General features: G+C 42.0%; 1 protein-coding gene across 1 annotated transcript; it reads right to left on the bottom strand.

Annotated features, from left to right (window-relative positions):
* Window positions 1-1,324: 1,324 nt before the first annotated feature.
* Window positions 1,325-27,517, bottom strand: PRDM12 (PR/SET domain 12). Its single transcript, XM_068133422.2, has 5 exons — window positions 27,295-27,517; window positions 11,811-12,004; window positions 7,445-7,600; window positions 4,261-4,375; window positions 1,325-1,881 (listed from the first exon to the last, which is right to left on the bottom strand). Exons 1-5 carry the CDS (start codon window positions 27,515-27,517, stop codon window positions 1,325-1,327), a joined length of 1,245 nt encoding a protein of 414 aa, XP_067989523.1.

Here is a 27,517-nt window from a genome sequence, read left to right as displayed (position 1 = left end):
TAATTTTTTTCATAATTATGACGTCATAGGTGTCATGTGGTACGGACGCGATTTTGGAAAAAAAACGTTACACCTCTATGTCTCCGAAACCGCTCAATGGAAAAAAAATGAAACTTGGCTCATTGTTAAGTACTCCCCATGGGGAATAAGAGATGTGAATGATGATGTAATCCGTGCCTTCATTATGACGTCATCATTCGACAAGTATAATGCTTGATCTGATCAGTATGAAAAAAAAAAATTCTCTGCAACTGTTAGTCCGATAAACACAAATTTTTCACCATAGTTAGCCTCTTCCTGTAGAATTTTCTATTGACAATTATGACGTCATATATCACGTGGTAGAGGCACCATTTTGGAAAAAACGTTACACCTCTATATCTCTGAAACCACTCGATGGAAAAAAATTGAAACATGGCTCAATGTAAAGATCTCCATATGGGGAATAGGTTTTGTTAACGATGACGTCATTGGTGCCATAATTGTGACGTCATAATTCGACAGGGACTATGCTTAATCTGATCAGTTTGAAATTTCTTGAGCGTGATCTACACAATTATATTGGAGAATATAAATTTGATAATGTCATCACTCACGTGGTCTGGCAGCCATATTGGATCAAAGGAAAAAACCCCTTAAAAACAGAAGAGTTGGCTCGCACCAAGTTGACTGCGTAGGGTAGGTATTCTATGGATACCATATAGCTATGTAATTGTCAATCCTCGCCTCCCGCCGCCCTTCCTGTGCAAATGTCGTCTGTAGTTGCTATTTTAATTTGAGATTAATATTCACTACAAACAAGGCTTAAATTGCTGAGCAAACACAGTAGAAAACCATGAGTCCGAAGCATGGGTTAACTCGCTAACGTTCATAGAAGGTTGGCACTAACCATTTCGATTAGACAATAACGACAACGGCTTAAGGAAAAGGATAGATTGACCAGGATTCCTCATGACACATGCCAGGCAGCTTTTCACATTTGTGCTGGTGCTGGCATGGTGGTTTGCGTATGTGGTTTCTGTACATAGAGGATGTTTGTCTGCTTTGCTGTCAGAAAGAAGCAGTGTGTAGAGAAATGCTTTACCTGCAATACATTGTCACCTTTGTTTACCTGTCACTCTGCATTATCTACATACACATGTACAAATTGTATAATTGAACGAGAAAGTTTGGCTCTCGACAGATGCCAACGTGCCGACAAACACTGTGATCTCGGTTGGCATCTGCTTCTCACAAAATTAAGGAAGTGTAAATCAAAATAGCTGGAATAGTTGCTTTAGAATGGTTTAACACTGAGGGGTTTCTTCACTACCACAGCAACACATCAAGAAAGTGCCAACACAGACAAAGGGCGTAGCGATGGACCACCGGAACCAGACGGGGAGGGGCCTTGATTGAGGCACGAACGTCCAAAGGGTGGGAGAGCGAGCAAAGCCCCATGTTGTAGGCCCGAGGCCTGCGCAGGCCCCGGCGGACGATGGCCGCCGAGGGGAAGGAGAGTCACGGCTGCGGTGGAGTGCGGGACGGAGCTTGGACCAGAGGTACCGAGCGTTCCTCCGCCAGGACCGTTCGTCTGCACAGTCTGGATCCCGGCGCCAGCCGGTGGTCTGTGCCGCGCACTTTTCTGGTGGGCCCGCAGCCCCGCCAGCTGGGAGTACGCGCTCTGGCACACGAGGCACTTGTACGGCCGCTCACCTGTGTGCAGGCGCACGTGGTTCCGCAGAGTAGATGACTGTGAGAAGCGACGTGCGCAGAAGCGGCAGGCGAACGGTTTGTCGAGTGTGTGAATGCGCATGTGCGAGCGCAGGTTACTGCGGGAGTTGAACCCACGATGGCAAATAACGCACCGGAGCTTGCTGGTTCCATTTGCTACCCCCGGTGCTGCTGCACATGTTGATGTGGATACGACTCCGCTCCCGATGCATCCTGAGCTCGATACCACCATTCCGGGGCTGTCGAGGGCCCTGTTTTCATCTAACGGAACAAGAAGATGGAGGAATTAGGTCCTTGCATTTCATGATCGTGCTCTTTGATAAAAATCACAAAGCAATGTTTGAGTTAACCAGCGATTCCTACTATTGCCGTTAATGCTGTGATTAAGTTGGTAACACCAATGGTTTGCCCAATGAGGTTCAAAAGTATTAGAACATCTTTCCACCAGTAAGTCACGCCATGACAATGTGGAAATAGATATCTACGATCACAAAATAAGGTGATAAGCCTCCCCTGGCACCCACGTTACAATGATGGCCATATTCCTTTCGGACCGCCATATGACCTTGACCTTGAACATTTAGGGATGGAGTGTAGATTAATAAAATGTGTCCCCATCTACAATTTATACGGAAAACGTAACATCATGAAAATCGGACGAAAATTATTCAAGTCAGGATCAAAAACGTGTTTTTTGGTCACAATACAAAAATATAGGTCGACACTAATAAAATATCAGGTGAACAACTTCAGTGCGAGTACACGATTATGATGCAAGAACATCTTGGAAGGCCAAGAGGTCTTTAAGATTCCCCATTGGAAAAATTGAGCAATGACATTAAAAAAACGTTCTTTTTCTCAGAACGCCATTTGACCTTGACCTTTAACCCGGAAGGGTATGATGTAAATGAAGCATAAATGTGTTGCGCTCTTGACTCTTTGGAGGGGGCAATTTCATTCTGATCAAACAGTCGAGTTTTGGTGAAACCTGTTTAAAATGTCTACAATTAGGTCATGACCTGAAAAAATAAGTCAAGGTAAAAAATACATAAACTCTGCATACTTTGTATTCCCATGATTGATGCAAAGATTCATTCCGAAAGTCCCAGCAGACTCCAAGATACAGCTTGGACATTGGCAGAAAAAAAGGAAGGAAAAACCCAAAACAAACCTAAATGGTGGTTTAGTACTCTTTGGGGTCTAAGGAACTTTTTTTGGAGATACCATCAAAAAATTCGGGGCACTAATTGTAAAAAAAAGAAGAAGCTTACAACACCAGCTGGTATAAGTCTCTCCCTATCCTATAGAGGGGGGCTTAATTAGAATCTTCTCCACACATCCATACGATTGTCCTCAGCGTATGCAATTTTACATATTGTGAGGAGCTCTGTCACATATTTCCCAGTCATGGGTGAATCTTTGATGCTTTATTAATATTCTTTGTAACCCAAACTGATATTCCAATGTTGGTTCTGATTTTTTTTAAAGAACAAAAAACCTGAAGATGAACCATCAGGAACCTGGATAAGAATGCACAGCTGACAGGATGGCCTCCAGGTACACGCACTCGAATCTAACCTGCCTAGCCTGGGTTCGAATCCCGATCCAGCTATAAACAGTCATCCTGGTGTTTCACAGTCAGGATGATTCATCAATGTACTTACCGTCCCTCGGATGGACGCTAAACCGGGGGGTTTCGTCTGCTGGCATCAGTTGGTGGATGTTAAAGACCCCACATTCTCCTTTGCGAAGAATAACCGAGTTATCGCTCCCATATTACAAAATATTGATCAATGCAAACACAATTGCTGAGTGGCCACATAAGCCAGGTTGTCTGATTATCAAGGTTATTGAACGATGTAAAAAATTCCTTTTTGCAAACCTGACTGCTGAGTATTTTGACCACTTAAAATAGGTGGCCACCTAATCAATGTTTACTAATTGGTGAAAATAGGTCAAAAGTCTAATCAGGCTATAAATAGGTCATTGTGACCTAGTTTGCCAAAAGGCTTCTCAGAGACCCCAAGGTGACCTATAAGTGAACACACACACACCTTTGTGAGGTTAAAGAAATTATTACACCAGACCAATGTCTACCTGGCTTAGCCTAAAGGGACTGTGGTAAGGTATGTTTGTGCCACGTATTGCCTCGATTGGTTGAAATATAAATGCTCAGTGAGCCAGAAACCTATTTTGTGTCCAATTTTGACCTTTGACCCCAGTATAATCTCAAAAACGACGATTCCAAAATGTGTCTATGCTTCTCCCTATTCAGTCTGTTTTTAGAACTCCACCTTTGACGTCTTAACGGGCACCTAAAATTTTTTAAAGATGTCTGGCTCTATTGGAACAACCTTTATGCCCATGTTTGAAGAGTATTTGGTCAGAAATTAAGGAATGGTGTGTGATTGTAATTTGTTGGAAATAAAGAAACATAGCTAAGTCAATATACCACATCTCCTCTTTTTTGGAGAAGGAGAGGCATGATAAAAAGGACCTTGTGTTCAGGTGTCGGTTAATGCTTTATGGAGATTTGCGGGATTGTACCATCTTTGTGCTTCGTGCGATGTTCCTCCTCCATGCCTGGCACACCAGGAATGCCAAGGAAGGTGTTGTGGCAGAAGCTGTACCACACTAGCAACTCCTGATCCGGAGGAATTGGCTGAAAAACATAAAGATGGTACCATTTTATTCGCCATTGTGAACCAAGAGTCCGAACACAACAAACTTAAACAGCAAGGAGAATTGCTTTGCTCTATATGTCCCATACTGGTCCCAATGAATGTTCTTGTTCCAAGCACTCAGCAATTGTGGGCCATATACTGCAGGACAAATTGTTTTAGGGATGCAAAGCTGCACAATAAGTTGCAGTTTCATTAGAATTCTACAGGACAAGGTACTCCTATGGTGAAAATTTCGTGCCCATCGGACTAACAGTTGCAGAGAAAAATAAAATTGAAACTGATCGGATCAAGCGTTGCGCTTGTCAAATTATGACGTTATAATGAAGGCACCAATGACATCATTAACATATCTTATTCCCCATGGGAAGTACTTGACAATGAGCCATGTTTCATTTTTTTCCATGCAGCGGTTTCGGAGAAATAGAGGTGCAAAGTCTTTCCAAGATGGCGCCTCTACCACGTGACCTATGACGTCATAATTATCACTAAACCTTCTACAGGAGGATATGCTCCGATGGTGAAAATTTCGTTTTAATCGGACCAATGATTTCTGAGACAATGAATTTTAAAGATGCAGACACGCACGTACGTACGCAACTGATCGCTGAACCCCGCTTTTCGCTTTGCGAGCGCAGGGTAATAAAACATACATGTTTCAAGTTTCAGTCGAACATGTTAAAGGGTAGGGGGAAAATGTATGGAAAACTGACCCATGTATAATATGTGATATTTTATAAATTCATAAAGGAAATAACTTCATGAAAAATTGGCGAAACGCCCCGAAATTCAAACTTCTTCTGTAACTTATCATAGTAAAACCATGTGCCAAGATTCAGTTTAGTATGGGGAAAAAGTCTGGAAAATCACAGGTGGGGTGGATACGCAGACAGAGACAGACAGACAGAAAGCAAACCTATAGTCCTCTCCAGTTAAACCGGTAGGGGACTAAAAACAAAAGTTTGAGTCTATTTTATCACTTTAATTGCCTTGATTAGAATTTTGGTTAAATCATTGATACAAATTATTTCCGGAATATGTCTCATGACTTGAAGAGGGTTCGCTGTGCCAAATTTTATTACGCACTACATTTGTTGGATGTGTGGCAGTATGATGAGGATTCGTCGAAAGAAGGGGTTCATAGGCCATTCGGACTACAAAACTGCCTTCTGCAGTCCACACATAGATGCCTTGGTCCTTTTGCCCCCATTGGTGCCTTACCCTGTTGAGCCCCCAGTGGTTCCGGTACCTTACCCTGTTGAGCCCCCAGTGGTTCCGGTACCTTACCCTGTTGAGCCCCCAGTGGTTCCGGTACCTTACCCTGTTGAGCCCCCAGTGGTTCCGGTACCTTACCCTGTTGAGTCCCCAGTGGTTCGGGTACCTTACCCTGTTGAGCCCACAGTGGTGCCCGTACCTTACCCTCTTGAGCCCCCAGTGGTTCCGGTACCTTACCCTGTTGAGCCCACAGTGGTGCCCGTACCTTACCCTCTTGAGCCCCCAGTGGTTCCGGTACCTTACCCTCTTGAGCCCACAGTGGTGCCCGTACCTTACCCTCTTGAGCCCCCAGTGGTTCCGGTACCTTACCCTCTTGAGCCCACAGTGGTGCCCGTACCTTACGCTCTTGAGCCCCCAGTGGAGGGCCTCTTATTACTCACGTTCATGTTGCCTATTAGGTGCATGTTACTAATTTACAGGAAAGGAGAGGGCGCTCCAGACCCGCAGCAAATTCAACCACTGCTTAACACCACTCAACTGGATAATCCCAAATGTCGCCACATGGAGGCGGTGCTCTTAGGCTTCGCCATAGTCCCAGTTCACAGTCACAACCAACCTTTCACGAATAGCCATTTTGAATCTGCAGGAGATTTTGAACTCATCGTCCAGGTATTTCAGTTTGGGTCTGGGTTAGATGGGCTATGTCTATCGGTGTCTAAAATCATCATAGGTAGAATTTAAACAGTGATAGACACAGCATATTGAACTCAGGGCAAGTTGGAATATTTCAAAAAGTTGTGGAGGAATCGAGACTAAACTTGGTGGATGAGTTGGTTCGGTGACAAGAACAAGCCGATTAGATTTTGGTTCAGGTCCGAATGCAGATCCGGCCCATCAGTGGGATACAAAATGTAAATTGTTCCGCCTGGCGGAGGTACGCTCTCTACCGAGTCCCGTTGTAGTTCCCTCAATTCATAATACAAATCTTCTTCCCCCTTTCTGTTTGATTTATGGCCATCACTCCAGAAATACTACCTTTTGCCCCCAAAATCACTCCCGTTGCTTCTTCATTGCAAACCTTTGCTGCATACACTCTTATTCCAGCCATAGGTTGACATCTATCACTCGACTCGTAAATTGTATTCCCTGTCTTAGTCACGGAAGACTACGAGAAAAGATTATCTAACAACTCTTTGCTTTCCATTGGCTTCCCAATACCCTGTAGCTGTTTTTTTTCAGAACACCTGTTCACCACCATCTCTTATCTTCCCCCATCCAAAACCTTGATCTTTTCTACCCCCGTTAATTCACCCCAGAGCCACTTTTTTTGAAATACCGACTTCTTTCTTTCCTGGAAGTTCTAGCAGTGTCCATGTGTTTTATACCTCTCCCACCCCTCCCCCACCCCCCCCACCCCCAACACCCCTTCCCCATGCCTCCACCCCCCAAGCGCTCTCCCTCCCACAGATCTCCCGATGTCCCTGTTCTCTGCTGTTGTACTTGTGTGCTTCCCTCTCTCTCTCCCCCTCTTCTCCCCCGCCCCGTTTATTGTATGTTTTGTTTGTCCGATTGTTTTTTTGTCATTGATGTTAGCTCTTACCCGAGCCTCGATCTTATATACAAAAAAAAGAAGAAGCTGTTTTAAGCATGTACCAGAACCAACATCTCCGCACCATGACCTGACACTACACTGTAGGTCATTCAATAGAGATTTGATGGACAACAACTGGAGCTAGCAGAGGTTTAGCCTAACAAGAAATAAATGTATAAATCAAGATAAAGCCATAAAAGTTGTTTTTTGGATAATGAGCATGTGATCTGTCTCAGGAGGGTACCTCAATAGTTTTATAGTAGATGCTGCTCCCGATTTGCACCACCTCGAGGTTCTGCTCTTGATCATTGCGGGCGCAGCGGATGTATGTCATCCAGCTACGCGGAGCCTCCAGACTGGCATCCACAAAATGCCGCACGGATCCATCTGGATTGAATACCTACATTCAGGATTCAGGTAAATCCAGGTAAAGCCAAAGGGGAACACACATTGTTGTAATGGGTGCACGTACAGAGAAAAACGTACTATAGCTCTTTCATATAATGCGGAACAAGGCAGTACATCATCAAACTATCTGGGGAAGTTGGTTTTTGTTTTGTTGAACTTTTTGTTTTAAAAGTTAATTTCGAGAATTGTAATGAAACCGTGGATTGCAAAGGTGAAAACCTATGCTCTGTGTGGTTCTTTTCTCTCGTTATTTCCACCTCTGAAGGTGGGCGGAGGTGATCTTTTCACCCCGTTTGTCTGTCTGTCTGCGAGAAGGATTTCTCAAAAAGTTATGGATGGATTCGGACAAAACTTGGTGGACAGGTTGGGTGTGTGGCAAGGTAGAATTGTTCCGATTTTGGTGAAGATGTGATTCTAGATTCCAGAATTATTTTTAAATTTTTTTTAAAGTTGTTCTTCACTGTTGAGATATTGCGCCAAAAACGATGTATAGCAAGATATTTCAAAATGTTGTGGACGGATTATGAAGACAGTTGGTGAATGAGTTGTTCAGGTGACAAGAACAAGTCAATTCGATTTCGGTTCAGATCCAAGTGCAGATCCGGCCTATCAGTGGATACAAAAGGTAAACTCTTCAGGTATGCGCTCTACCGAGTGCTGTAGGAGCATCTGCGTATCACTCTAATACACCTGGCTGTTTGAGTATTACGTAGTTATCTAGTTCCGTCAAGTTGTGGCCGATTTCTAGTGACATTCTTGATCAGATTTCTCCAAACATCCCTACCTTCCCTGTACGACTTCCCGAAGCTCTGGCAGAGACAGATTGGTTGCATCCTTCACCCCCCCCCCCGCCCCCCACCCCATACATCCAGTACATACAATGTCTGCCTCTTCTTCCCTCAACCATACCCGGAATGGTTGCATGGATTTCTCCCGACTTTGGTTTTCTACACGCACGATGTATCCAAAGCATGACAGTTTCTCTTGCATCATCAGCACATCTAATGTACATGGAGGTCTGATTCCTTCAAGCACTGATTTGTTTGTTCTTCTTATAGTCCATGGAATGTTTAACATTAATCTCCAACACCACAAAACAAAACTGTTAATCTTCTTCCTTCCTTCCTTCCTTCTTCACTGTCCATGATTCACATCCAAACATTGCAACTGGAAATACCAGATCATTCACCAACCTCCTCTTGGTTTTTATTTTTTCACGTCTTTGTCTTTCCAGATCCCTATTAATCCTGACATTGCTCTTCTTCCCAACACTAACCGTCAATTAATTTATCCTCTACATTCTCCACTCACTTTGATCCTCGAACCAGGAAGATGAAACTTTCCACTATTTCCACGTGATCCAATCTGAACACATCCATCTTCTCAGTTGACAACATTTTAGTCTTTTTATGTTTAAATAAATCACTTTCTTTGTCCACCACGTGACCGTTTCACCAATTTAAGTTGTCCATGGAAAAGCACTCTTGGGATTCCATGTTCTTCCATGCGTGTGAGGCGTCCTGATCAGCGAAGCTGGGCTTGCATCAGGAAATACTCAAGTGTTGAGTCTTGTATAAATGGAATATACCAACATGTAATCAAACACCTTTTATTGACTTACGAGGATATTTTAATCCTTTAATTTTAAGTATGTCCGTGAAACTAATTCAAATACCCCTGAAAATCTTTGTCGTCTCGTAATTTGCGTGTCCGGCGCAGCAAGAATCAAAATCCACGCTTCTCCTGCTTCTGGCGGTAAAGGCCTTAGGCACCCGGTTCACCAATTTCAATTCAAATTGTGCCATTAGAAAGAAGATTGAATGAGGATTTTTTTTTTACATGTATTAGTTTTGGTTATATTTTACTCCGCTCCTCCCGATACCATCTCCAGGCGCTGCACAACGTAATCCCCGGGTGCCTAAGGCCTTCATCGCCCAGCAATGACGATGGAGGTCCTCAACGCCAAACAGGAAATAAGAGCTGTCTTCCTTGACATATCACGTGCCTTCGATACAGTCTGGCACCCCACTCTGGTCCCCAAACTCTCCTATTATGGTATCCATGGAAATCTCCATGCATGGCTCGTGCACTTCCTCTCCTTTCGTAGTCAACGTGCGGCCCTGAATGAAATTATCTCTTCTCCACTTCCTGACCAGACTGGAGTTCCCCAAGGTATTGTTCTGGGCCCTGCGCTTTTTCTGGTCTTCATTAATGATCTCTCTGACTCTGGAAAATCCTCTCTATCTCTTTCCTGATGACTCCACTCTCTGCCACTCCATACCTCAACCCTCAGATCGGCAGTCTGCAGCCTGCTCACTCTCTGCTGACCTGGACAATATCCCAAACTGGTCAAATAAGTGTAACATGTCTTTCAATCCTGACAAATCCTTCACCCGAAACTCTCCTTCACACTGCTCCCATTATGTCTCTCTGAAAAGACCGTTTGGAAAACCCTCCCATCTACTTTCTCAACAATCCTCTCCAAGAGGTTATGTCACTCAAGCTTTCGGGTCTCACTATCTGCCATGATCTATCCTGGGAAAACCACATTTCCAAGCTGGCCTCCAAAGCCAGTTGCCGACTGGGCATCCTCCGTCGTGCGAAGTCCTTCCTTGGCACACCTGAGCTCCTCGCCACATACAAGGCTTTCATCCGCAGCTCAATGGAGTACTGCTCTCCCCTCTGGGCTGGTGCTCCTGCCTCACACCTAGCTCGGCTTCACGCTGTTGAAACAAAAGCTTTCAGAATCATTGGAATCTCCCGTGACGAAACTGATTCTGAGGACCTTTCACTCGCTCACCGCAGGCAGGTTGGTGGTCTTTGTCTTCTACTGACTCCTCTCCAGCCGAGCTCCCCCAGCTGTGTCAGTGCTCTGTCCCCAAAATATTCCTTCAGGATGCACAAGATCTGCCAGCAACCCTCTTCTGGTGAAACTACCAAAATCAACTCTCTGCTCACCTTCACTGTCATTCCTCTTTACTTCCGCCTCTGGAACAAACTCCCACTCCTCCCTCCAGGTCTTTAAAACAGCTGTTCACCACCATGTCTTATCTTCCACCATCCAAAACCTTGATCTTTTTTGCCCCCGTTAATCCACCCCAAATCCACCTACTTCAAATTCCCCGTTTTCTTTCCTGAAAACCCCTGAAGTGTTCACCATGTTTATCCCGTGTACCACGCCCCAGCCCTCTCCCTTCCACAGATCTCCCAATGTCCCTGTACTTTACTGTTGATGTGCTTCCCTCTCTTCTCGTCTTGTCTCCCTTTATTATATGTTCTATGCGTTTTCTGTTTTTGTCTTTGTGATTTATATGTTTCTCTTACATGCGCCTCGACTTTGTATACCAAAAAAAAAAGAATGAAAAAAGGGCGTACTCAGTTTTCACTCTGTTTGTTGGTTCACGAGTTATCAAGTAACCACTATATTCGTCATGTGTGTGTCTGTGTGTCTCTGTCCGCAGCATAACTACCCGATATCATCCGATCTTGATGAAACTTGGGTGGGAGGTTGATATCATGATCTAGTTGTCCTGTCGAGAGTGGGCGTATTGCGCCCATTGTGGGCGGAGCCACGCCCGAAAAAGACGTCTTTTTAGGGGGTAATCGAGTTCAAGATGCATCTTCTCCGAGGGGTTTGGTGGAATCTGACAGGGGTTTCGGTATTTGGTTCGGCCAATGTCATGTGTCTAGCCCCATGGAGCTCGATTTTTTTTTTTTTTTTTTTTCATTTAATTTTTCACCGAATTTTCGGTATTGTGTAGCTAACTAACCACATAACTGATTATACATTATTTTCTATCTAATTCCAAGGTCAGTAACCTTCGTTTTAACATTTCCGGGTCTGGCCTGTTTCAGTTACAGTCCGTCCTTCGTCATTGAATACCGCTCGCTCATGAACCATCGTCGTCTCCTGACTTGCTTGTTTTCTTTCTTGTTTGTCCAGGCAATAACTCAGCCATATTTTGAGCTAAAAAGCTGAAATTTGGGCACAATAGGAAGCACATGCTATGTCAAAAACAAATATTTTTCGAATACTCAATTAATTGATCAATTACTTAATTATTGTCGATTTATTATTTATTTATTTATTTCCTTTTTCATATGGGCAATATCTCAGGCACCTTCTGAGCTAGGAAGCTGATATTTGGACATGCCAGTGACCAAGTGATGTGGCTGTAAATGTTTTTTTTTAATGAACTCACCTCCCACATGAAGTTGTTGTTCTTGAAATGATCCACGCGATCTGGAGGCACGAGGCGTCCCGTGAATGGTCCCATTTCGGTGCCCTGTTTGATCCACGCTCGAGAATAGATCCCCAGACCCTCCCCGGGCACCGAGCTAGGAGCTACGGTCAGCTCGGCCGGCAATGCCAGGCTAGACAGCTTGCTGGACAACTCTGCTGGATAAAAGACAACTTATATTATGTGTTTTTCAATTTACATTTAAACAGATTTGGTTTGAGGTTTGCAGCAATGGCATGACAGACCCACCTCAGGCAATGTATGCAATAACTAGTGAGGTTCACTATGTTAACAAATATAATTTCGTTCAAAATTTTGGGAGATTAGCAAACCTCTACATTTTTGGAATCATCAGAGCATGGAGAATCCGAAAATCAATGTTGGCATTTGCACAGACAGATTTTGGATTTTCAAAATGGCCGCCATAAAATACATATTTTGCGCTATCTTAGCTTCTAGTCAACCTAGAAACTTAATTAAATATGCTAATCCTATGTTTTCTGGGTCAAGGAATCCAAAAAAGGCCTCAAAATAGTGCTCAGGATTATAGAAAAGCAACAAACGAAGGTAATTGAAAACCATTGTCTTTATATTTGTGATATAACTGTATTTCATAATACATGATATTGCAAGTCCTTTGAAGTTATAGGTTGTTATAGGAAGTTATAGGTAGTATCAGATTGAACTATAAGTCCTATACACAGGATCTACTAGGTCTATACCGTTCAGGAATATGCTCTTACAGATCTTCATCACTGTCCTGAGTGTCATTTTCACAAAGGTGTCTATGCAAATGCCAACATTCATTTTTGGATTCTTCATGCTCTGAATATTCAAAAAATGTGTAGTTTTGCTAATCTCCCAAATTTTTGAACAAAAAAAACATGGTGAACCTGACTAAACAAGGAATTAATTTGTTATGGCAACATCAAATTTTGGGCTGGAATTGTCGAACAATATCTGGACCCTCTATTGCCTGGAAGTCAATATATGTGCTTCCATCTTGAATTGTCTCTCAAATAACTAAAGAGCCGATGAACTATAAATTAGTTCATTATTATTGTGCAATCGGAGGTCCAGAATCAAATCCGCGCTGAGACGGGTTATCTCATTATAATCAGGGCTCACCTTACCTGACTCAGGTAGGTGCCCTTGGTGAAGCTTCCTAGAACCAATGAGCCCTTCACATGCGCTTGAACTGAGTGTATTTGATTCAACCGTGAATCAAGTTGTAGCACAGTCAGTCGTGAACTGGAGAATTGTAAAATTTGTACAACAAATTTGATTGGTCGTGATGACGTAAAATGCCGTAATATTTTGTCCAAGTACTGCTAAACACAAAGGTTTTGAAAGTGCTAAAAAGGTGATTTGTATTCTACAGTGTTCACGTATATAATCCAATTGAAATAAAATAAAGATCGTAGAAAAAAAAAGTTCCGCAAGTTTACCGCCATTGATGCAGCGTCTTTTACACCACCTTAGTTAAAACATTACATAACTTATTCGTGCCTGTTGTTTGTGTCCTTTATGACGTCCTTAAAAAGAGCAAGCTTCCTGTTTGGAATGATTTCCAATTGTTTGACACTTTCACTGCCAGACAGACAGAGTAAATAAATTATCTCGCTCCTTTGTGTACATAGACAATCGGGACAAATTCAGAGCCAAAGCACTGCTGAACTAAACAGAGATTCATGTTCCAATTCGTGTTCAAAATAAAACATTCAATTGAAATAAAGTTCATCCTCGATCATAAATTGACGTTTGTCGACAGAAAAAACAGACAGACAGAAGTGACCCAATTGCTTAACCCCGCTTTTCGCTTTGTGTGTATGGGGTAACAAAACGGCAATGGAATAAACTGCAGAGGTCGGATTATTTTATTGCGGACGACATGGGGCCCATGTTCCTCCATCCCTTTATGGTACGGCAAAGTCCATAACCACCACATCCTCTAAATGTACGGACTGGTCCATGTTTCTCTGACCCATCCTCTGCCTCCTCAAAATTCCTTCAATGTACAGAACGATACATGTTCATCCCCTCCCCCCCCCCCCGCCCCCCCAAACCCTCGACCTCCAAAACAAAATCAACAAATTAAACTAAGCAAAGGAGCTTATCATGCTCTGGAGTTTTACACTTTATAGGTGGACAGGTTGGGTGTCCACCTATAAAGTGGACCGCCACTCCCCCCCCCCCCCCAAACCCTCGACCAGATAACTAGACCGGTACTCGTTAGAGCACGTACCTCCACCAGGCTATACAATTTACGTCTTGCATCCACCGATAGGCCTGATCTGCATCCTGACCTCTACCAAAAATCGAATCGGCTTGTTCTCGTCATCTAACCACTCATCCACCATGTTTGTCATAACCAGTCCATAACTATTTGAACGGACACCCAACTTGTCCACTGAGTTTCGGCCTAATCCGTCAATAACTTTTTGGGATATTGTGCTGTATATCGGTTTAAGCTCAATCTATCAATGGTGAAGAATCACTTTAAAATTTTTAGTATGAGGATCCGGATCTTCACCAAAATCTACTAAATTAGCTTCCATGACACACGCAACCTGTCCACCAAATTTCGTCAGAATCCATCCATAACCTTTTGAGATATCCTGCTCACAGACAGACACACAGACAAGCAGGGGGTGAAAACAGAACCTTTGTCCAGCTTCCAGAGGTAACTATAAATATCGATAATATTAATAATTAATGGTAACACTAATATCGTATGTGATCTTTTAATTGGCAAGCAAAGTATATTCCAATGAACAAATTGTACAAGTAAATATATTATGTTCTACGCACATGATTTCAATCGATTTGAATCCAGGATATGGACACAGTCTTTCTGGCACATCATGGACACAACGGGTCCAAACAAACAAACAAACAAACAACAACAACAACAACAACAACAACAACAACGACAACGCAGGTCCCCATAGAACAATCGTGAATTCTTAATTTCACATCCGTTTGTCCTCCACGCTTCTGCTTGTACATGAGTGTCTTCTTCATGTCTCAAAGCAATTGCTAGTCAGTAGTACAGAAAAACAACAATACACAATGAGAGACAGCCAATAACAAATTGTCCTTTGCCTCAAGGCCTCAAGTTATAGACAAGTTATCGACTGTGTTTTTTTTACTTTGTTAAACTTTGTTTTGCTGCATTGATCAACGTTTACATTTTAGTAGATTCATTTTTATCTGTGAATGGAATAATCTTATAACCTGTACCTAAAAACAATGCGTACTTACAACTTTTACTTAAACAGAACGTGTACTTATAACTTGTACCTAAACAGAACGTGTACTTATAACTTGTACCTAAACAGAACGTGTACTTATAACTTGTACCTAAACAGAACGTGTACTTATAACTTGTACCTAAAAACAATGTGTACTTATAACTTGTACCTAAACAGAACGTGTACTTATAACTTGTACCTAAACAGAACGTGTACTTATAACTTGTACCTAAAAACAATGTGTACTTATAACTTGTACCTAAACAGAACGTGTACTTATAGCTTGTACCTAAACAGAACGTGTACTTATAACTTGTACCTAAACAGAACGTGTACTTATAACTTGTACCTAAAAACAATGTGTACTTATAACTTCTACCTAAGCAGAACGTGTACTTATAACTTGTACCTAAAAACAATGTGTACTTATAACTTGTACCTAAACAGAACGTGTACTTATAGCTTGTACCTAAACAGAACGTGTACTTATAACTTGTACCTAAACAGAACGTGTACTTATAACTTGTACCTAAACAGAACGTGTACTTATAACTTGTACAACAGATTGTGTACATATAACTTGTACCTAAACAGATTGTATACTTATAACTTGTACAACAGATTGTGTACATATAACTTGTACCTAAACAGATTGTGTACTTATAACTTGGACCCAAACAGATCGTCTACTTGTAACTTGTACCTAAACAGATTGTGTACTTGTAACTTGTACCGAAAACAATGTGTACTTATAACTTGTACCTAAACAGAACGTGTACTTATAACTTATACCAAAACAGATTGTGTACTTGTAACTTGTACCTAAACAGAACGTGTACTTATAACTTATACCAAAACAGATTGTGTACTTGTAACTTGTACCTAAACAGAACGTGTACTTATAACTTGTACCAAAACAGATTGTGTACTTGTAACTTGTACCTAAACAGAACGTGTACTTATAACTTATACCAAAACAGATTGTGTACTTGTAACTTGTACCTAAACAGAACGTGTACTTTTAACTTGTACCGAAACAGATTGTGTACTTGTAACTTGTACCTAAACAGATTGTGTACTTGTAACTTGTACCAAAACAGAACGTGTACTTGTACCTAAAAACAATGTGTACTTATAATTTGTACCTAAACAGAATGTGTACTTATAACTTGTACCTAAAAACAATGTGTACTGATAACTTTTACCTAAAAACACAGGGTATTTATAACTTGTACCTAAAAACACCGTGTACTTATAACTTGTGCATAAACACAACGTGTACTTATAAATTGGACAGAAAAATAATGTGTACTTATAACTTGTACCTTAAAACAACGTGTACTTATAACCTGTACCTAAAAACGGGTACTTGTAACTTGTACCTAAGCAGAACGTGTACTTATAATTTGTACCTAAAAACAGTGGGTACTTATAACTTGTACCTAAAAACACCGTGTACTTATAACTTGTGCGTAAACACAACGTGTACTTATAAATTGGACAGAAAAACAATGTGTACTTGTAACTTGTACCTAAAAACAGTGTGTACTTATAACTTGTACCTAAAAACAACGTGTACTTATAACTTGTACCTAAAAACACCTTGTACTTATAACTTGTACCTTAAAACACCGTGTACTTATAACTTGTGCGTAAACACAACGTGTACTTATATATTGGACAGAAAAACAATGTGTACTTATAACTTGCACCTAAAAACACCGTGTACTTATAACTTGTGCGTAAACACAACGTGTACTTATATATTGGACAGAAAAACAATGTGTACTTATAACTTGTACCTAAAAACGTGTACTTATAACTTATACGTAAACACAACGTGTACTTATAACTTGTACCTAAAACCGTGTACTTATAACTTGTACCTAAAAACGTGTACTTACAACTTGTACGTAAACCCAACGTGTAATTATAACTTGTACCTAAAACACCATGTACTTATAACTTGTACGTAAACCCAACGTGTACTTATAACTTGTACCTAAAAACAATGTGCACCTGTTCCCCTTTTACCCAAATATTGCACACTCATACAAGATAAGCAACCAGTTTGCGTCCTGTGTCAAGTTTGAGGTGTGTTACATCCTGCAGTACCAATACGTACCGCTCAACATAAACGTACCGCTCATCAGTACCAATACGTACCGCTCAACATAAACGTACCGCGCATCAGTACCAATACGTCCCGCTCAACATAAACGTACCGCGCATCAGTACCAATACGTACCGCTCAACATAAACGTACCGCTCATCAGTACCAATACGTACCGCTCAACATAAACGTACCGCGCATCAGTACCAATACGTCCCGCTCAACATAAACGTACCGCTCATCAGTACCAATACGTCCCACTCAACATAAACGTACCGCGCATCAGTACCAATACGTCCCGCTCAACATAAACGTACCGCTCATCAGTACCAATACGTCCCACTCAACATAAACGTACCGCGCATCAGTACCAATACGTCCCGCTCAACATAAACGCACCGCGCATCAGTACCAATACGTCCCGCTCAACATAAACGTACCGCTCATCAGTACCAATACGTACCGCTCAACATAAACGCACCGCGCATCAGTACCAATACGTCCCGCTCAACATAAACGTACCGCTCATCAGTACCAATACGTCCCACTCAACATAAACGTACCGCGCATCAGTACCAATACGTCCCGCTCAACATAAACGCACTAAGAACTTTTGACAATTTGGATCATCTATAAACAAGGTGTACTTATAACCTGGAGTCCTTGACCTATAAACATGGCGTACTTGTAACCTGGATCGATAAACAAGGTGCACTCGTAAGCTGGACCTATAAAGAAGGTGTACAACCTCTTTAAAGATATAAACGGGGGGGGGGGGGGGGGGTGAGAAGAGTGGGGCGAGCACATTGTTATTATTTTTCTTTGTTTCGTTTGGCAGGGGTAGGGTGTGGAGGGAGAGGGGTGTGATCACAGTCAGAGGGTGTGGAAGACAAACAGTAACACATTCACCTTCTTACAAGACCCTTTGCCCCCATCTAAGACCCATCTACACCCAAGTCGAATTTGATCCCATCAAATGCTGTTTCTGTTCCACCCAGATTGAAGTTGGAGGAAAATATTTTTTTTTTTTTACATTATGTCGCCGATTTCCCCAAAAAATAATAACTCTTCGCGTTTTATCGATTGGACAGTTGCAGTATGTGGTTCCGAGAACATTTTGAACGGCAGCGTCCAATACGTGCTCGTAACGTACGTTACGTGCCCCGATTAACGTGCACTCGTTTGATAACGTGTACTTATTAACAACTTACGTGACGTGCGTTTAGCATACGTCATCCTCGCTTGTGCTTATAACGAATGCAAAACACCAGGTATTCGTCGCCGAAATTGGGACGAGAGACAAGGAGGTAGACAGTGGTGTGTAATAAAAGGGTGCGAGTCGACGAGGTGTGTGTGTGCGGAGCGCAGATCACGTGACGAGCACCTAGGGTCACGTGACGAGCACCTGGGGTCACGTGACGCCCAGGTACACCCGCCGGGCGATTGTCGGCGCGTCTCGCTCACGGATAAAGAGACGAATAAAAAGGTGTAAAGCGAGGACGAGTGTGCGAGGGGAGGCGACGGTTCGCGCTCCGACGAGCCGAGCGCCTGTAGCGAGACAATGATTCTCATTTGAACAACCGGGCGGGGAGTGTGATGTCGTAATCACCGGTTACGGTAATGAAGCTGCTATATTTGAGGATAATTTCACTTCCAACGGATTCAATTTTTTCAGCCATCACGAGCACTCGCACGCTCCAATCGATGAGGGTAGGAAATGGGGGTCGGGAGGGGGGGCTCACGCGCCCAATTGTGACGTCACTGCCATTGCTGATTCCAATTTTTATCATTAACCTTTTCAGCCTCAACCTTTTTCATCAAACAATCGAAAACCGATGAGAACTGTAAATTAGTGAAAACCAGAATATGAAATGTCATCTAAACCCGAATTTTTATTTCGATATAAACCTGATTTTGAATTGTGATCAAAACGCAATTTCCAATTGGGTTCTTAATCCCAATTCTAATATTGGCATCTGATATGCAAATTATAAATGTGATCTAAACCGAAATTCCATTTGGGATCAAAATCTGAATTCTGTAATTGCGATTTCAAACGGGATTGTAATTGCGATATGAACACGGATTATAAACCTGATCCCATTCCAAACCTGGTCCCATTCTAAACCTGATTCCATTCTAAACCTGATCCTATTCTAAACCTGATTCCATTCTAAACCTGATCCCATTCCAAACCTGATCCCATTCTATAACTGGTCCCATTCTAAACCTGATCCCATTCTAAACCTGATCCTATTCCAAACCTGGTCCCATTCCAAACCTGATCCCATTCTAAACCTGGTCCCATTCTAAACCTGATCCCATTCTAAACCTGATCCTATTCCAAACCTGGTCCCATTCCAAACCTGATCCCATTCTAAACCTGATCCCATTCTAAACCTGATCCCATTCTAAACCTGATCCCATTCTAAACCTGATCCCATTCTAAACCTGATTCCATTCTAAACCTGATCCCATTCCAAACCTGATCCCATTCTATAACTGGTCCCATTCTAAACCTGATCCCATTCCAAACCTGATCCCATTCTAAACCTGATCCCATTCTATAACTGGTCCCATTCTAAACCTGATCCCATTCTAAACCTGATCCTATTCCAAACCTGGTCCCATTCCAAACCTGATCCCATTCTAAACCTGATCCCATTCTAAACCTGATCCCATTCTAAACCTGATCCCATTCTAAACCTGATCCCATTCTAAACCTGATCCCATTCTAAACCTGATCCTATTCCAAACCTGGTCCCATTCCAAACCTGATCCCATTCTAAACCTGATCCCATTCTAAACCTGATCCCATTCTAAACCTGATCCCATTATAAACCTGATCCCATTCTAAACCTGATCCTATTCCAAACCTGGTCCCATTCCAAACCTGATCCCATTCCAAACCTGATCCTATTCCAAACCTGGTCCCATTCCAAACCTGGTCCCATTCCAAACCTGATCCCATTCTAAACCTGATCCCATTCTAAACCTGATTCCATTCTAAACCTGATCCCATTCTAAACCTGATTCCATTCTAAACCTGATCCCATTCTAAACCTGATCCCATTCCAAACCTGATCCCATTATAAACCTGATCCCATTCTAAACCTAATCCCATTCCAAACCTGATCCTATTCCAAACCTGGTCCCATTCCAAACCTGGTCCCATTCCAAACCTGATCCCATTCTAAACCTGATCCCATTCTAAACCTGATTCCATTCTAAACCTGATCCCATTCTAAACCTGATTCCATTCTAAACCTGATCCCATTCTAAACCTGATCCCATTCCAAACCTGATCCCATTATAAACCTGATCCCATTCTAAACCTAATCCCATTCCAAACCTGATCCCATTCTAAACCTAATCCCATTCTAAACCTGATCCCATTCCAAACCTGATCCCATTCTAAACCTAATTCCATTCTAAACCTAATCCCATTCCAAACCTGATCCCATTCTAAACCTGATCCCATTCTAAACCTGATTCCATTCTAAAACTGATCCCATTCTAAAACTGATCCCATTCTAAACCTGATCCCATTCTAAACCTGATCCCATTATAAACCTGATTCCATTCTAAACCTGATCCCATTCTAAACCTGATCCCATTCTAAAACTGATCCCATTCTAAACCTGATCCCATTATAAACCTGATCCCATTCTAAACCTGATCCCATTATAAACCTGATTCCATTCTAAACCTGATCCCATTCTAAACCTGATCCCATTCTAAGCCTGATCCCATTATAAACCTGATTCCATTCTAAACCTGATCCCATTCTAAACCTGATCCCATTCTAAAACTGATCCCATTCTAAACCTGATCCCATTATAAACCTGATCCCATTCTAAACCTGATCCCATTCTAAACCTGATTCCATTCTAAACCTGATCCCATTCTAAACCTGATCCCATTCTAAAACTGATCCCATTCTAAACCTGATCCCATTCTAAACCTGATCCCATTCTAAAACTGATCCCATTCTAAACCTGATCCCATTCTAAAACTGATCCCATTCTAAACCTGATCCCATTCTAAACCTGATCCCATTATAAACCTGATTCCATTCTAAACCTGATCCCATTCTAAACCTGATCCCATTCTAAACCTTGTCCCATTCTAAACCTGATCCCATTCTAAACCTGATCCCATTCTAAACCTGATCCCATTCTAAACCTGATCCCATTCGAAACCTGATCCCATTCTAAACCTGATCCCATTCTAAACCTGATCCCATTATAAACCTGATTCCATTCTAAACCTGATCCCATTCTAAACCTGATCCCATTCTAAACCTTGTCCCATTCTAAACCTGATCCCATTCTAAACCTGATCCCATTCTAAAACTGATCCCATTCTAAATCTGATCCCATTCGAAACCTGATCCCATTCGAAACCTGATCCCATTCTAAACCTGATCCCATTCTAAACCTGATCCCACTCCTTTCGCATTTTCAGACATATAGGGCAGCCGAGGCAGTTTTCCTTAGCTAGTGGGCATAATCCCGGGGTCGCCACTTCGACACTGTTACTCAAATGGCCCATTCTTCCCAGTAAGCTGTTACTCATTTTTGCCATTCTCGGAAGGATGACAGGTTGAGTCAACCCACCTGGTGTTGGTTAACGGCACAATAGGTACACAAACTCAGCACCCTAAGATCTTAAACCAGCCACTTTAAACTTAAAGCCAACACCAGGCTTTTCAATCAAAACCCAAATTATAATTGAAATATAATCCCCATTTCTAATTGGAATCTAAACTAGAATTCCAATTGGAATCTAAACCCGAATTCCAATTGGAATCTCAACCCGAATTATATAATTGGGATTCCAACCCGAGTTCTAATTGTGATATAAACCCGAGTTCAAAGTGACATAACCCCAATTTCTAATTGTGATATAAACCCCCTGTTCTAATTGTGATATAAACTGAATTGTAATTGTGATATAAACCGAGTTCTAATTGTGATATAAACCGAGTTCTAATTGTGATACAAAACCTGATTTCTAATTGTCATATAAACCCGAGTTCTAATATTGATATAAGCCCGAATTCTAATTGTGATAAAATCGCAAGTTCTAACTAATTGTGATATAAACCAGAGTTCTAATTTGATATAACCCCGACTTATAATTGTGATATAAACCGAGTTCTAATTGTGATATAAACCGAGTTCTAATTGTGATACAAAACCTGATTTCTAATTGTCATATAAAAGCCGAGTTCTAATTGTGATAAAAGCCTGAGTTCTAACTAATTATGATATAAACCGAGTTCTAATTGTGATATAAACCGAGTTCTAATTGTGATACAAAACCTGATTTCTAATTGTCATATAAAAGCCGAGTTCTAATTGTGATAAAACCCTGAGTTCTAACTAATTATGATATAAACCAGAGTTCTAATTGTGATATAAACCGAGTTCTAATTGTGGTATAAACCTGATTTTTTTAATTGTGATTTCAACCCGAGTTAAAATTGTGATCGAAGCCTGAATTCTAATTGTGATAAAAGCCCGAGTTCTAATTTTGATATAAACCAGAATTCTAATTGTGATATAAACCGAGTTATAATTGTGATGAAAAACCCAAATTCTAATTGTGGTATAAACCAAGTTCTAATTGTGATACAAAACCTGATTTCTAATTGTCATATAAACCTCAGTGCTAATTGTGATATAAACCCGAGTTACAATTGTGATATATGGCCGAATTTTAATTGTGATAAAAGCCCGAGTACTAACTCATTGTGATATAAACCAGAGTTCTAATTGTGATGAAAAACCCGTGTTTAATTGTAATATAAACCAAGTTATAATTGTGATGAAAAACCTGAGTTCTAATTGTGATATAAACCAAGTTCTAATTGTGATAAAAGCCCGAGTTCTAATTGTGATAAAAGCCCGAGTTACAATTGTGATAAGCCCGAATTCTAGTTGTGATAAAAGCCCGAGTTCTAACTAATTGTGATATAAACCAGAGTTCCTATTGTGATATAAGCCCGAATTCTAATTGTGATAAAAGCCCGAGTTCTAACTAATTGTGATATAAATCAGAGTTCCAATTGTGATATAAACCAGAGTTATAATTGTGATATAAACCAGAGTTATAATTGTGATATAAACCCAATTTCTGATTGTGATATAAACCTGAGTTCTAATTGCCATGAAAATCCAAATTATAATTCTGATTTAAACCCGAATTATAATTGAGATCTAAACTCGTATTGTTATTCCAATCTAAATACAAATCCTTGATTGCGATTAAAACCGAATTATATATTTGATCTACCAATCACCAATCACCAAATATCGATAGGTGTTGTTAGAAATGATGATGTTGCAGCTTAATCGTATATCATTGCAAATAAACCCCACGTTGTGGCAACACGAATCGTACTCGTCCATAGTTACTCTGTGTGCGAATGAAATTCGAGACAAATTAATGGCGCTCGCGGATTCAACCATGAGGGTCAGACTTATGCGAATTAGTGTTTAATGCGACGTCGATGTGTTTCAACAACGAATGGGGTCGAAGGTCAGACACGCTCGCTCTGTCGAATTAATTACATCGTTTCTTGAGCACGACCTTGTTCCTTCACACGAGTTGAAGATGTTTCAGTGTTTTAAAAATATTATAACTGCGAAACTTCACCTGAGAGCTCTCAATCGTTACCTGTAATCTCTTGATGATCAGTCACTCTTCTGCATGATCTTTATTTTCTTCACCTGAAAGTAACGACTAAACGTACGATTGAGGCTGTTCGACATTGTGTGGCAACGGACAGTTTTATGAAGGAACCTCTTCAGCACCGGTTAAAGAGGACTTTGCAGACACACTTGGCCAGGTGCGTTGAACACTTAAAATTGAACGTCATATTTTCGGACGTCATATTTTCTCCAGGATTATTGTCCTTTGCGTGTAAAATCGTTTATTGTTCATGAATGAAGGTTGTCAACTACATGTACATCATATATATATATATATATGACGGCCGAGAGGTATGCAAACTCACCTCTGAGCTGTCGAGCTCGGGTTTGAATCCTGACGCAGGAAGAGACCGTCATCCTGGAGTTTCACAAGTCGTGTGATTCATCAATGTGTGTGCCATCCCTCGGATGGACGTTAAACTGGGCGTCTCATCAGCATTTGTTGGTGAATGTTAAATATCGCATGTTTTATTGTGTCATTCAACATGACTATTGCCAGCACAATGAATAAATTACAAATTTCTGCCTTGATTTCATGAGCCAGAGTGGCGACCTGTCCATTATTGTAGCTCAAGTAACAGCTTCAGCAACCACCGATGCTCTGCACATAGTATGGTACATGATGACGTGTGTGTGTCTGTGTGTGTGTATGTATACATATATATATATATATATATATACACACACGTATATAAAATATACACACACGCGCAGATATACATATCCAACCAAGTAATGTCGTATTTTGAAGCCGTGTATTCCTCTTTAAAAAATGACGTCACTTTCCGGTACACTGTATATACATTTGTTTTTAACCAGAGTTCCTCGGATAGTAAATGAAATATTTCGTCAAGTATACAGAAAATGGCGCAAGATTGTTCAGAGCAGGAATCTTCCGAATGTGGACTCCATCCCATGTACCCCATTACCCCATATGCGTCAATGATGTACGAGTCTGATACATTTTGTTTAACATCTGCATGAAATGCGTGTTGTCAAGTCGTGAGAGGGTTGTTCGCACGTTTTTACCGTCGTAAAAATAAACATTTCTTCGACATGTGCAGTCGCTCATGCGTCGAATGTTCGTGTTCATGGGAAGGATTTTATTTTTAAGTCGAACGAACAACATTAATCATATAAACCCTCTGGTCTTTAATCAGGTCGGAATAAAAACGAAACATCGTGTCAAATACAGAGAGTTTCTCTGATTATCAGAACAGGTAAGTTGTACCTGGCCCTAATATTTCGCTCCATATCCATTGATAAAGAACACATCACATTTCCTTCAGATGGAGATTCTGTTTTATCTTCACCTGCTTGGGTTCTCTCCGATCAAATCCAGGTGATGCGCCGAGTTTGTAGGTGTTTTGGGTTTACCTACCTTTTTTGTCCCTCGTCCTTGTAAACCAGGTTAAAGGTGTTTATAGAAATGTGGCGGAATTTACTATAAAGTCTTGGGCTGTATAACTATGTCCGGTTTGTCGTTAACACCTTCAATATTAAAGAACAAAGCATAGCAGATTTGTGCGTCAACAGGTGTGTATCATATAGCGTATGTACGTGAAGGTGTATACTGTTGGACTGGGAGAACTCGAGTAGAAACGTTATTGAACCGGTATACTCACCTGTGACTTTGTTCCCATTTTTAGTGGAATCCGATGATCGTTTGCAGGTGCTTCGTGCCCACCTTGGGTGGAACCTCGAGTTCATACTGCCCGAATCTCAATTTCGACTAATCGGTAAATATGACGTTGTATCCCTTGTAAACAGGTAGCCATGGCGCGTGTGGCTAAATTCATAGAGATGACACATTTAATTGGATTTGAACGCCAATCCTTCCGATCTCAGTCCGTATCCACGCATTTACCTCCATCTCGGCTCCAGGTACGCCGCACCTGTGCCTCATCAGTCGTCACCCATCGCCGCAGCGTCGCTTCCCTCCCATCCCGTTTCCCTGCCCATCCGGTACCTCCCACCCTCTCGCGAACCTTCTGAACGCCTCCGAGGCCTAATTGGATTAGCCTAGTGATTTAACGCTTCGTTATTTTCGCGCCAACGAGCAGGACGCGGCCTCCTTGGGGTTCTTCGCAGCATTCCCGGGGAAACGCACCGTGCGACCTGCCGTCCCGTCTACCTGCACTCAAACCCGTCCGATAGTCGTCGAACGCGTCCGTGGCTTCCCAGGACATGAGGTGCAGCGTTCCCTCAAATCTGATGCATGGAACTAATCTCCATTAACACTAATCTGCGCAACGCCAACTTTGCGCTCCCGACCACGCCCATCGCTCCGACCACGCCCCTAGCCCCGCCCAAACATCTTCATGGTCCTCTCTGCGCGCCTTCATGACGTACGAAGGTGATGAAAGGTAACAACAACATTTGCAGCCTATTATAACAACTGAACGCCTACTACTACAACAACAATAGTATAGTAATATACCTATATACAATGCGAACGACACGTGTGTGCGAACTACCTGTGTTCTGTATCAGTTGCCACCTTGCCTGGTTTTTTTTTCTTTTTTTCCCGCAATTTCGTCTCATCTCTACACTCGATATTAACCACTTTACTTTACAGGTGAGCAGGAGAAGAAGGATGCAAAGTGGTCTCGAACGCTGCTTTTCCACCTGGAGGAGCGCGGTGCGCGTCGTTCGTCGGTGTTCCTCCTGGAATGTTTCGTGCACCGTGCGTGGAATCGCACACGTAGCGAAGGAAACGCATGGACGCAGGAATATTGTCGTAAAAGACGGTCATGTAACTGCAAGTATAGGGGGCTATGCTGATAGGAGAACGAGTCAATAATGCGAAAGGGAGGAGCCAGGTGGTGGTCGGTGGGCGGGGCATGTAATCAGAAAATGTTTGGACGGACGCACAGCATGCACGGCAGAAAAATATACTATATATATATATATAAACATGGCGCTTGTTTAAACAAATAATTATATATTATTTAACAGCTCGACCCTCGACTATATATATACATATATGATATATTACGTCATTGTATCAATATGGAAATATCCACATTTTTCGCGCATTTTGAATAACTGATAATTATAAGAGTCGAAGTTTCATTTTCGCACTCACCTGTTCGCCGGTATAATCCCCATAATCGGTACATAGACGTGTCCGTCCGCAGTAACGCTTTACAGGTGCATCGCGTGCGCTTTACAGGTGCATAGGGTGCGATTAGCGCGCGGTACTCGATGAGATGGGAATGGGGGGGGGGGGGGGTACAGGAGGAAGTAGAAGTTAGGATTTTTGTACAGGTATAGTGTGGGGTAATACATTTAAGAGGGGTAGGGGTGAAGGCGGAGGAGACACCTGGGGGGATGGTGGGGAGGGGATGCTGCGTTACCTCCAGGAAAAGCGAGCAAGCGCGCTTCCGCCGGACTTTTGAAGGCGCCGCGCTCGGGGGAGCCGCGCTCGCTCAGTGCGCTGCGCCAGCGGCCGTACAGGAAACTGTGCAGCATGTCCGAGGTGATGATGTCGGCCAGGGTGACGGGAGCGTTGCGCGGTGTCCCCTTGAAGACTCCCTGGGTGGGGGAGAAGAGCACATGAGCGCCGGCAAACAGCGCCAT

The sequence above is a fragment of the Myxine glutinosa genome, chromosome 13 (assembly GCF_964187855.1).
Source record: "Myxine glutinosa chromosome 13, kmMyxGlut1.1, whole genome shotgun sequence".
Taxonomy (NCBI): Eukaryota; Metazoa; Chordata; class Myxini; order Myxiniformes; family Myxinidae; genus Myxine; species Myxine glutinosa.
The sequence above is the reverse complement of the archived record's forward strand: the minus strand, read 5'-3'. Positions and strand labels throughout refer to the sequence as shown.

Excerpts from the sequence above, each read along its gene's own strand:
- PRDM12 (XM_068133422.2), bottom strand. The coding sequence starts at position 27,517 with ATGGCGCTGTTTGCCGGCGCTCATGTGCTCTTCTCCCCCACCCAGGGA. Across the intron at positions 12,005-27,294 it reads CTTGCTCGCTTTTCCTGGAG|AGTTGTCCAGCAAGCTGTCT; the intron begins GTAACGCAGCAT and ends TTTATCCAGCAG. Across the intron at positions 4,376-7,444 it reads TCTACTATAAAACTATTGAG|CCAATTCCTCCGGATCAGGA; the intron begins GTACCCTCCTGA and ends TATGTTTTTCAG.